The sequence below is a fragment of the Calidris pugnax genome, unplaced genomic scaffold (assembly GCF_001431845.1).
Source record: "Calidris pugnax isolate Ruff unplaced genomic scaffold, ASM143184v1 scaffold18, whole genome shotgun sequence".
NCBI classification, from domain to species: domain Eukaryota; kingdom Metazoa; phylum Chordata; class Aves; order Charadriiformes; family Scolopacidae; genus Calidris; species Calidris pugnax.
In genome coordinates, this window is record NW_015090812.1 from 15,129,979 (window position 1) to 15,141,515 (window position 11,537).

The window sequence follows — 11,537 nt, forward strand, 5'->3', positions numbered from 1 at the left end:
GCCGCAGTGTGCGCCGCGCCGGGAGGGGAGGGGGCCGGCAGGCAGCGAGTTCATTTCCCTGGTAATCAGCGGCAAGCTGCTATATTCAGGGAATGCTGTCCCTTTAATTGAACAGGCTAGGTAATTAAATGGCACTTTTCCAATAGGACGTGCTAGGTAAATCTAATAGTTGGTTATTTAATATCACTTTGAAGTCTGCCCACTCAAGCACAATGACAGCACAGGAGCATGTGAACTATTAGCTAGGAAAAAAAAAAACACCAGGATCTCAAAAATTAATTAAATCGCATGCAATTTAGGGGGAACGTTTATCTTGATTTGTCATAACAGAATTAATTCAAGGCCTCCAATTCACTTGGGGGCAGATCTGTTACTCTGAATTAACCAAGCGTAATTTGGCTGGTTTTTTTTTTTTTTTTTCCTTCCCCTTCTCTAATGCAGCACTTGCCATTATGCACAGCCCCCCTTTTAAGTATCAATAGCTTCTGGTGCTTTTAAGGTGCTTGGTCTCTAGTTATTCTGAAGTACCTTTAATGGACTTGGCTCCAGGCGTAATTTCTGTGTTGCCTTTCTTTGTTACATTTAATATAGCTGGTGCGGAATTTAGATTAAATATAGGGAATGTAGAGAAACACCAATGGCTTCTGGATCAGTAGGTCTGGATGTGCGTTTCTCTTTGCTAGGGCTCGGATAGATATTTGTGGCCACAATTGTGCGCCGTGTTGTGCAAGAACGGGAGCACTTAAATCTGTCTCCACGATTTTGGAAACAACTGGAGCCTTATTTTGTTTGTTAGTGTAAGTTGCTAGAGATGTGTTTCTTCTGATACTGAATTTTGAGCAGCAAGAGGGGAAACTGGGTTGAAAAGGTTCCTTACTGCCTTCGCATTCCCACTCTCGTGAAAGGGTCTTAAAAAAACAACAAACCAAAACCGAAACAAAAAAACCCACCCCACCCCAGGAGCATTACTGTGTTTGGGGGAGCGGGGAATGCTGTGTTGGAACCACAAAGTAGTTAATTTAAGGTGGCTCAGTAAAATGCTGCTAAGTGTAGAAGAGCTGCCTTGTCCATACAAGGAACCTCTTGATGTTTGTGATTGATTGCATTGCCCAAATGTTGAAATATTAATGACCTTCTTGGACTGAGGACCCAAAGAGGAAACTGAAACCAATTCTGTCATCACAATTAAAGAGTCCCCTGGCTTTAATTAGCCTGACCTGGGGTATCTCTACCCATTGCTGCAGTTAAAGAGAAAAGAGCCCATTAAAGTCCAGTCTGAGACCGATAGCTACTTAATTGAGCACCTAAAGCCTCAAGCCTTTTAAATCAAATACTGTCCTGGACAGTCCCCCTGGTTAGATAATTAGCTCTCCAGCCTCTCAGAAACCATGTGAAACAACTTTTTCAGTAAAGAATAGTTACTGTGGAAGACTTCCTTTACTGGTAAGGAGGAATAACATTTTTTTAAAAGATAAAGCCTTTTTCCTGTTAATGGTATTACAGAACAAAACCATTCATCACAGTAGAAAAGGAAAAATAAGGTTAATTTTCCTGGTAAATAATACAAAGCAGCGGAAGGGTGTTCTGACTTCGCAAGTAAATTTTTTTTGGAATTTTAGCAGACAGTTCGGCTGAAGTGACTTCCCAAAACAGACCTGTTCTGGGAACACGCTTAGGGAAAACCTAAGATGTGCGGAAAGCCTCTGGATTAGTTTGACTCCATTTATTAGAATTTCACAGACATCCAAGGTGTACGACCACTTCTAGTCAGAGAGAATTGTATAACAAATGAATGCTTAATGAAGACAAGAACTGCAATGAGATCCTTGTTCCGAAAACGCTTCCGTTTGGGTGGTGCAATTGGACCGGGGACTGCGAGAGCCGCTCACCGGCTTCAGATTCTCCCAGACAAGTAACGTCCCCTGTTCATCTGCAGGACTTTGCCTTTCTGCCTCCACCCCACCCAGCAGTGCCACCCCCTCACCCCAGATTTTTGGGTCCAGAAACATACGAGTGCCTTGCTGCCTCCTCTCGCAGTGCTTCCCCTGCACCTTTTCTACTTGCCAACTTCATTTCTAGTAACAAAGGAGGAACAGAAATGCGTATGGTAAAGCTTTGGAAGTAATCTCAATGCATCATGTAACTACTCGGAACTGGTCCTGATTTAGAAGATGCCCTAATAATGGCCCCTTAGTTTCCTGACAGTTTAGTCCCTTTGGCTGGAGGTCCTGACAATGTATTAGTTCAGCTTTCCCTTTGTAACCACTGTGATTCTGCAAGAACGTGTCAATGTGTCGTGGATCTCAGACTAATTAGTTTTGAAATGGAGTTTTGATTGAACTCTTCAAATCGATGCTGCTGCAAAATTTGTTTCTCAGCTTCCTATTAAAAGCCATCTTAAGGGGCAGTTTTACTACTCTCTCTGTCGTTCAGTCGATACATTTAATAACAACTTACAGGCTATTTTCAATAAAGTGGCGACAGCAAATTAGTAGTTTGAACATGACAAGCCTCCTCTGCAAGCTCGGATTCTGAAAATTCAAAGCAATTATTTTTATACAGAGGCACACTGCAATCATTCAGATTACGGGTATTCTGTTGTAATGCGTCTCCTAGGTTGACACAAACAGAATTTTATGGCTTCCGCGGGGCGCCCCGCCCGCAGCCGCAGTGTGCGCCGCGCCGGGAGGGGAGGGGGCCGGCAGGCAGCGAGTTCATTTCCCTGGTAATCAGCGGCAAGCTGCTATATTCAGGGAATGCTGTCCCTTTAATTGAACAGGCTAGGTAATTAAATGGCACTTTTCCAATAGGACGTGCTAGGTAAATCTAATAGTTGGTTATTTAATATCACTTTGAAGTCTGCCCACTCAAGCACAATGACAGCACAGGAGCATGTGAACTATTAGCTAGGAAAAAAAAAACCACCAGGATCTCAAAAATTAATTAAATCGCATGCAATTTAGGGGGAACGTTTATCTTGATTTGTCATAACAGAATTAATTCAAGGCCTCCAATTCACTTGGGGGCAGATCTGTTACTCTGAATTAACCAAGCGTAATTTGGCTGGTTTTTTTTTTTTTTTTTTTCCTTCCCCTTCTCTAATGCAGCACTTGCCATTATGCACAGCCCCCCTTTTAAGTATCAATAGCTTCTGGTGCTTTTAAGGTGCTTGGTCTCTAGTTATTCTGAAGTACCTTTAATGGACTTGGCTCCAGGCGTAATTTCTGTGTTGCCTTTCTTTGTTACATTTAATATAGCTGGTGCGGAATTTAGATTAAATATAGGGAATGTAGAGAAACACCAATGGCTTCTGGATCAGTAGGTCTGGATGTGCGTTTCTCTTTGCTAGGGCTCGGATAGATATTTGTGGCCACAATTGTGCGCCGTGTTGTGCAAGAACGGGAGCACTTAAATCTGTCTCCACGATTTTGGAAACAACTGGAGCCTTATTTTGTTTGTTAGTGTAAGTTGCTAGAGATGTGTTTCTTCTGATACTGAATTTTGAGCAGCAAGAGGGGAAACTGGGTTGAAAAGGTTCCTTACTGCCTTCGCATTCCCACTCTCGTGAAAGGGTCTTAAAAAAACAACAAACCAAAACCGAAACAAAAAAACCCACCCCACCCCAGGAGCATTACTGTGTTTGGGGGAGCGGGGAATGCTGTGTTGGAACCACAAAGTAGTTAATTTAAGGTGGCTCAGTAAAATGCTGCTAAGTGTAGAAGAGCTGCCTTGTCCATACAAGGAACCTCTTGATGTTTGTGATTGATTGCATTGCCCAAATGTTGAAATATTAATGACCTTCTTGGACTGAGGACCCAAAGAGGAAACTGAAACCAATTCTGTCATCACAATTAAAGAGTCCCCTGGCTTTAATTAGCCTGACCTGGGGTATCTCTACCCATTGCTGCAGTTAAAGAGAAAAGAGCCCATTAAAGTCCAGTCTGAGACCGATAGCTACTTAATTGAGCACCTAAAGCCTCAAGCCTTTTAAATCAAATACTGTCCTGGACAGTCCCCCTGGTTAGATAATTAGCTCTCCAGCCTCTCAGAAACCATGTGAAACAACTTTTTCAGTAAAGAATAGTTACTGTGGAAGACTTCCTTTACTGGTAAGGAGGAATAACATTTTTTTAAAAGATAAAGCCTTTTTCCTGTTAATGGTATTACAGAACAAAACCATTCATCACAGTAGAAAAGGAAAAATAAGGTTAATTTTCCTGGTAAATAATACAAAGCAGCGGAAGGGTGTTCTGACTTCGCAAGTAAATTTTTTTTGGAATTTTAGCAGACAGTTCGGCTGAAGTGACTTCCCAAAACAGACCTGTTCTGGGAACACGCTTAGGGAAAACCTAAGATGTGCGGAAAGCCTCTGGATTAGTTTGACTCCATTTATTAGAATTTCACAGACATCCAAGGTGTACGACCACTTCTAGTCAGAGAGAATTGTATAACAAATGAATGCTTAATGAAGACAAGAACTGCAATGAGATCCTTGTTCCGAAAACGCTTCCGTTTGGGTGGTGCAATTGGACCGGGGACTGCGAGAGCCGCTCACCGGCTTCAGATTCTCCCAGACAAGTAACGTCCCCTGTTCATCTGCAGGACTTTGCCTTTCTGCCTCCACCCCACCCAGCAGTGCCACCCCCTCACCCCAGATTTTTGGGTCCAGAAACATACGAGTGCCTTGCTGCCTCCTCTCGCAGTGCTTCCCCTGCACCTTTTCTACTTGCCAACTTCATTTCTAGTAACAAAGGAGGAACAGAAATGCGTATGGTAAAGCTTTGGAAGTAATCTCAATGCATCATGTAACTACTCGGAACTGGTCCTGATTTAGAAGATGCCCTAATAATGGCCCCTTAGTTTCCTGACAGTTTAGTCCCTTTGGCTGGAGGTCCTGACAATGTATTAGTTCAGCTTTCCCTTTGTAACCACTGTGATTCTGCAAGAACGTGTCAATGTGTCGTGGATCTCAGACTAATTAGTTTTGAAATGGAGTTTTGATTGAACTCTTCAAATCGATGCTGCTGCAAAATTTGTTTCTCAGCTTCCTATTAAAAGCCATCTTAAGGGGCAGTTTTACTACTCTCTCTGTCGTTCAGTCGATACATTTAATAACAACTTACAGGCTATTTTCAATAAAGTGGCGACAGCAAATTAGTAGTTTGAACATGACAAGCCTCCTCTGCAAGCTCGGATTCTGAAAATTCAAAGCAATTATTTTTATACAGAGGCACACTGCAATCATTCAGATTACGGGTATTCTGTTGTAATGCGTCTCCTAGGTTGACACAAACAGAATTTTATGGCTTTATTTGGACAGGAAGGAGATGCAAATATTAATATTTATTATGACACCAATACGCTAATTTGTAAATCCTATTACTATGTTTTACATCGTGCAGAAAAGTGGGTCTGTGACCCTGCCAGCTAGTTCGGTTTCCTGTTTTACTGTGAAATGATTGTGGTAGTCTTTATAAATATTTGTATATATTAGAGACCCACGCAAAAGCAAATAAAGGTTTTCTAATTCTAGCTAACGCAGCCTGTAAAAGTAGAACTCAATAATCATTATTGTATTATATTTTGAATCGATGCGTTGTGCCTTTAAATGGATTTGAAGAATTATGTATATATTTTTCTTCGCCACTCTTCTGCCTATTTCCCCCTCCCCCCACTGCGTGTGCCCCCCCCCAATGGCAGATGTTGTGGTCTCATTTGATTGCATAGGAAAACTGCAGTGATACAGCAAACACCCAGAGAGATATGATGACAAATGGGTCCAGATCCCGGTAAATTACTTTCTGCTCAAATCGAAATTTCATTCAGTTTGTTGCTAGCAGAGATGAAGTAATCTAAATTGTGGACTCAGGAGCAGATAGAGGGAAGTTGGAGCAAGCATTTCATTATCAAGAGAGAGAGAAGGTTAGGATGAAAGAGATGAGCAGAGGCAAATCTAAAGTGTTGACACCATGATTGAAAAGGTTAACCCATACACATTATATATCAACCTGGATAGCAGAGAGTTTCTAATGGAAACTCTGCACTGATGGAGGTTTACTGGAGTTTCAATACACTGAGCATGATGTCTTCTTAGATATACAATCAAATCCTCTTAACCCTTTTGATGACTCATATCTCAAGATATGATTAAAGTACAAAAGAGTTCTTCATATAATTTCAAGGACACAATGCATTTAAACTCCAGTCATGAATTGTATCTTTTTTTTTATGATGAACCCAGTAATCTGATAAAATGTGTGTAGTACAGAATTGTTTGTGTTTCTAGAGGTGTAAGTCAATATTTCTGATTAAATCCCGTGTAACCACATCCAAGGTAGGGTGAAGCTACCAGTTGGTACACAAAAATATACTTTTTCATTTTATGACACGTAAGCGAGTTGGAAGACAGGGGTCAGAAGTCTAAAACAGTTGTGTAATAAGCCATTGCGATGATGCACAAAAATGCTTAGAGCCTCCTGTGTATTAAATTATTCATGATCATCACCTCTGTTTCAGGTTATTTGGAAATAGTGGTGCTTGCAGTGCCTGTGGACAGTCCATTCCTGCTAGCGAGCTGGTCATGAGGGCGCAGGGCAACGTCTATCATCTTAAGGTGAGGGATTTTTTCTATGTACTTTTTTTTTTTCAGTAGCTGATTAGTACTGCCCTGCTTCTTTAGTATAAAAATCTGCATCTGCTTATGGAGGAAATGCAAAACAATAACTAGAAATATGAGTATATGTTATAATGCTTCCCTTAGTGTGTAGCTTTGTTCCCTCGTAATCGGTAAAACTATACTTGAGTTATGTACTGTATAGTCCCAACAGGTAAGACTAATGCCATATTTGGAGATACTAGAAACCAAGCAGCTCCATATCTCAACTCTACTCGCAGTCTCTGAAGTGTAATTTTCAAACCTGCAGCATACTTAATTTGTGCTGTAGTTTCACTCGCTGTCTCTTTCCTTTTCCAGTGTTTTACATGCTCTACCTGCCGGAATCGCCTGGTCCCCGGAGATCGGTTTCACTACATCAATGGCAGTTTATTTTGTGAACATGATAGACCTACAGCTCTCATCAATGGCCATTTGAATTCACTTCAGAGTAATCCACTACTGCCAGACCAGAAGGTGAATACTCAACAATTACTAATAAGCTTTGTTAGAGCTAAATGAAGATCAATTTCTTTTCCTTCTAATAGCGGACGTTCCCCACCCCTGCAAGGAGACCTTTAAGTAACTGAACTTACCTTAAATAACTTAGGCATGGGGTATGGAGAGAAAATACTAATGTTTCAAATATGACACGTAGGGTGAGTCAGTTTATTTTGGTTTGGGCATGTGCATCTGTACAGCTGTCGAACTCCTTATGTACAAAGCTAAATGGAGAGCATGCATTAATATAAACTCTGAACAAAGAGAAGTATTTTATTTTATAATCTTGAAATTAAGGGCTACAATCGAGAGCAGGTTTCTGTGAGAGGAAAATTAGGTCCTTTAATATGGAAATAAATGTCTTGTGAAGAGAAGGTTCCTGAACTAAAGCAATGTGTTTCACTTTAATATTAAGGTTTTAGTTGAGGAAGCATGCTGGGGTACTCTTTCAGAAGTATTTTCTTGTCTGTTTTGTATGACAGAACTCAGATTTAAAAACCAAAGTGCTATTTTCTTATCGCTCCATAACACTAATAGCTCAACTAGAGATTGTATATCTCTGTGGTTGATAGCTCTTGGTTTCTAGCTAAATGAGTAAATAATGACTGTACAAATCATATAGAGGAGAAGAAGAGAAAAAAAATTCTGATCAACAGTTGTCCTGTAACTCTGAAACTAGATAGTTTTAGATCTATTTTAATCTCCTTAATAAGTCCTAAAGCTATGCAAGTGAGTGCATTTTGATAACTGCTGTGCCTAATTTGTAACAATTACTGTCAACCTTGAGTTAAGAGACTGTTCATTCCACCCTGGTCCAGAAAAGAGTGAATGTATGACTCTTGCACATAATTTTATTCACATCATATTTCATACTGATTATGTATTGATGACATTGATTCATTTACTCTTTACAGCGCCACTTGCATGGATATTAAATCTTATTGACCACAGATGAATTTTAATTTCAGATTGGTGATAGATTTTTCCATCAGCTCTGATAGTATATTTGACTTTTTCATCATTAACCCAGGCAATCACATAGCACTGAGTTATTGCAATGAAACAAAAAGTGCACACTTCAGTTGGTAATTCTTTATAGATTTACAATAGGAACTTCATTAATGTCTGTAAGGATCACAAAAAATAACATTTATCTGCAAATAGGAATTTGGAAGATTAAAAAAAAATCCAGGGCAAATGCTAGGCTGATCTATTCTGTAATGTACAGAAAAAAATTTAGTGCTTTTACTTAGTGGAGAAATACGGGCAAGAAAACACAAACTGGTTTTCAATTTCCATGATTTTTTTTGTTGTGTTGCTGCTTTTCAGTATGTGTTTGCTTTTTTTCCCATGCATAAATTTACTGATTAATTTTAAGTATTCTTTCAAGTCTTACATAGGGAATGTAATTACATCAAAATAAAACATAGACCTCTTTTATTTACTTAATTTGTCAATCGAGGTGATGATAGTTGAGTACAAAAGTCCTATGTAGTTAGGCAGAACAAAGATAATTAAGATTGGAGGAGAACGTGCAGCCTCTTCTCAAGGAAGTACAAATACAGTTAAAGATTCATAGATTTATACTGTTGTGAATTTTAATGAAACAAATCTGTAATATAGACTGACTAGCAGTGAATCTGTTAAATGAATATTTGTAGGTATCCCATTTCAAAATATAGGTAAAACCATTCATCTTTATACACTGCAGTAAAAGGTTTACCATTCTGAGAGAGTGGTTTATCCACTTGTCTTCTAGGAATGTAAAGTTTAATGTAACTTCAAATAGGTGTCTAAATTGTCATTTAGTTTTATCATAGTTTCTTACTATGCCGTAGCAAAACGTAAAAATGATTTAGTTGCAATAAAAGCAGGAGACATGATGAGGAACACAGAACATGGAAAAGAGAAGTAAAATTGGCCTGGGCTTGCAGAGCTCACGACTGTAGACACCTGGTAGAAGCTAAATGCAGAGAAAATAGTGAGAACAGGTTTTTATTAGTGCCTGTCACCAGCTATTAACCGCATTGCTACAGTCAAAGATGAGGCAGATGAAGAGGTATTAGTGAGAAAACTGAGGGGAGAGATTATAGTTTGGAGAATTTTTTTCATTATACTATAATCTCTCTAGAAAACAGTCTAAGTTCTCCTACCAGTTTTCAAAGGAGAATTGCAGAGCACGAGAACCCCAGAAAACTGAAATACAGCTGAGGAGACAAGTCGATAATTCATAGATTTATCAGGTTTCTGGAGTTTTGGAAGCTACAGGGGCAGGTGCCAAATGAGTCGCGTTTTGTCTGTTGGCATTTTAACAGTCTAAAGATGTTTACATCAGAGATGTTTTCCAGAAAGCTGTGTGTTTTAGGGCCACTAATTAAAAATGTTCTTCCACTATGACAGATTTGGCTGTAACAGATACTCTTTATTAAACATTAAAGATCAATCAGTCTCCAGGTTATTTTACCACTAGAGATTATAGACATAGCAGAATATTCACAGGGTTTTTTATTAAACTGAAGAGATTGAAATGTACTTCCAGCACTAAAACCCGTTTTTGTTGCGTGTGTGAAGGTGACAGGAACTCACTGTTGTCTTCATATAGTTTCCAGGTTAATAGCTGTTGGCCATCGGTGCAGGCAGAAAGAGCTGCATGACCTAACTTTGCTTAAAAACTTCCTTTCCTTTTTAAGGAGGCAAAAGCAGCGATGTTGGCCATTCCTGCCTTTTGCCTCCCTGAGGCAGTTCACGCGTGTAAATTATAACTTTCCATCACTTGCTACCTAGTTTGAAAAAACATAGAAACAAACCCCCAACCCTGTATTCTCTAAACTCAATGCTGCTTGCCTGCAGAACGCAAACGCTCCGCTGGTGATGTCCCGCGTGCCGGTTCCTGTGAAGGGGCTGTATTGTAGTATTTCTTGTCTGCAGCGGTATCACCACCTACTCAAAGTGTAAATTTTCCACCGGTTGGCAATGTTCGTAGCAAACGCTTGTCTTCAGCTTCTATACTTTTAAATAAAGTATGAGTTAGATTACATCTCTCGGAGAAGATCTTAAAAATCTTCTAGTTTACATATCACTCAACAATTCCCTTGTAGTTACATAATTGGTGTTGTCTGTGTCCATAGTAGAAGATATTTGATGCTCATTTATTAACTATGCTTGCTGGCTGCTCCCTAATCTTTGTTCTGGACAGACAAATTACCTTTCTCACACTGAGCTTCAGCTCTGGGGAATTAAACCTCCAAGCCTCTACTACTTTAATTAGCTTGAAAGTGGGGGGTTGCAGTTACTAATAGACCTCAGGCTTTTAGTAACTTAGAGAAAGGGTGAAAAAAGAACTTCCTGGGAAGCGCAAAATGTCATTTAAAAACCATAAAAATCTAATATATATTATTTCATTTTGGTAATTGCAAACAGATTGTATTTGAAGACTATGGATGATCATTTCTGTTTTATCCATGAAAGTTTAGATTTTTATTGAGTTAGACACTTTTAATTATCACAATTCATTAACACCAGTGTGAAAGCACATGTTTGACTTCATGTATTAAAATGTTTATGTAACATTAACTAACACACCAGATGAGGAATTTTAAATGGGGGGAAAAATCCTGAAATATCTATATTTAGCTCTTGTGCAATGCAGCATATTAACCAAAGTTGCCTTGGGAGGATATTGGCTGTACTTCTTATTTGCTTTACACACTATTTCTTCCAATTATAAGATCATATTACTGGCTTCTTCAAAGGCATGGCATAATGTTTCTTCCCTTTTAAAAGGGGCCCAGAAAAACCACCTTATTCACTGTACGATTTGTTACCAGAAAGTACACTTATTTATTGTTGTCGTCTCGCTTTTTTTTTTTCTGTGTGCTCTTTTTAGTAGTGAAACTGCAGAAAATGTTTGCTTTTTGCTATTTGAAGTTGAAACATTAGCAGTATGAATGGATAGTGTAGAAAGCCTTAATCAAGTCACAGTTGGAAAGTAATCTAATAAAAAAGAGATTAGTGAATAAGGAAAAGACAAAAGCAGTCATGTTGTAGTTTCCTATCTCACATTTAGTATTCTAGCTAAGATACCCATTTTTATTTCTTACAGGTCTGCTAAAAGGTCAGAGTAATGCAGAATGCGTGCCTTCATCTCAAATTTTGTTCATCACAGATGGATCCCATGTCTCCAAGTAGACAAGTCACCTTTGTAGCTAGCATCAATGCCAGCTCCATACCATTGCACCTTCTTTATTCTTGATTGCCCTTCCCACATTTATTGGTGTATTAAAATGACTGAATATGAACATTAAGGACTCCATGAACCTGGGCTAATGGGAGACTAGAGAAAATGAAAAAAGATCCACCGGAGGACATCTTGGGGGGGGCGGGC

The 11,537-nt window shown here is 39.2% G+C and overlaps 1 protein-coding gene across 1 annotated transcript in view; it reads left to right on the top strand.

The window, feature by feature from the left end:
- LMO4 (LIM domain only 4) overlaps positions 1–11,536 on the top strand; it is a 14,774-nt gene extending 3,238 nt beyond the window's left edge. The window contains exons 2-4 of the mRNA XM_014939302.1: positions 6,517–6,613; positions 6,974–7,129; positions 11,256–11,536. Coding sequence (XP_014794788.1) covers positions 6,517–6,613; positions 6,974–7,129; positions 11,256–11,264 — 262 coding nt within the window. The 3' untranslated portion in view covers positions 11,265–11,536. The remainder of the gene's footprint in view (positions 1–6,516; positions 6,614–6,973; positions 7,130–11,255) is intronic.
- The last annotated feature ends 1 nt before the right edge of the window (position 11,537 follows it).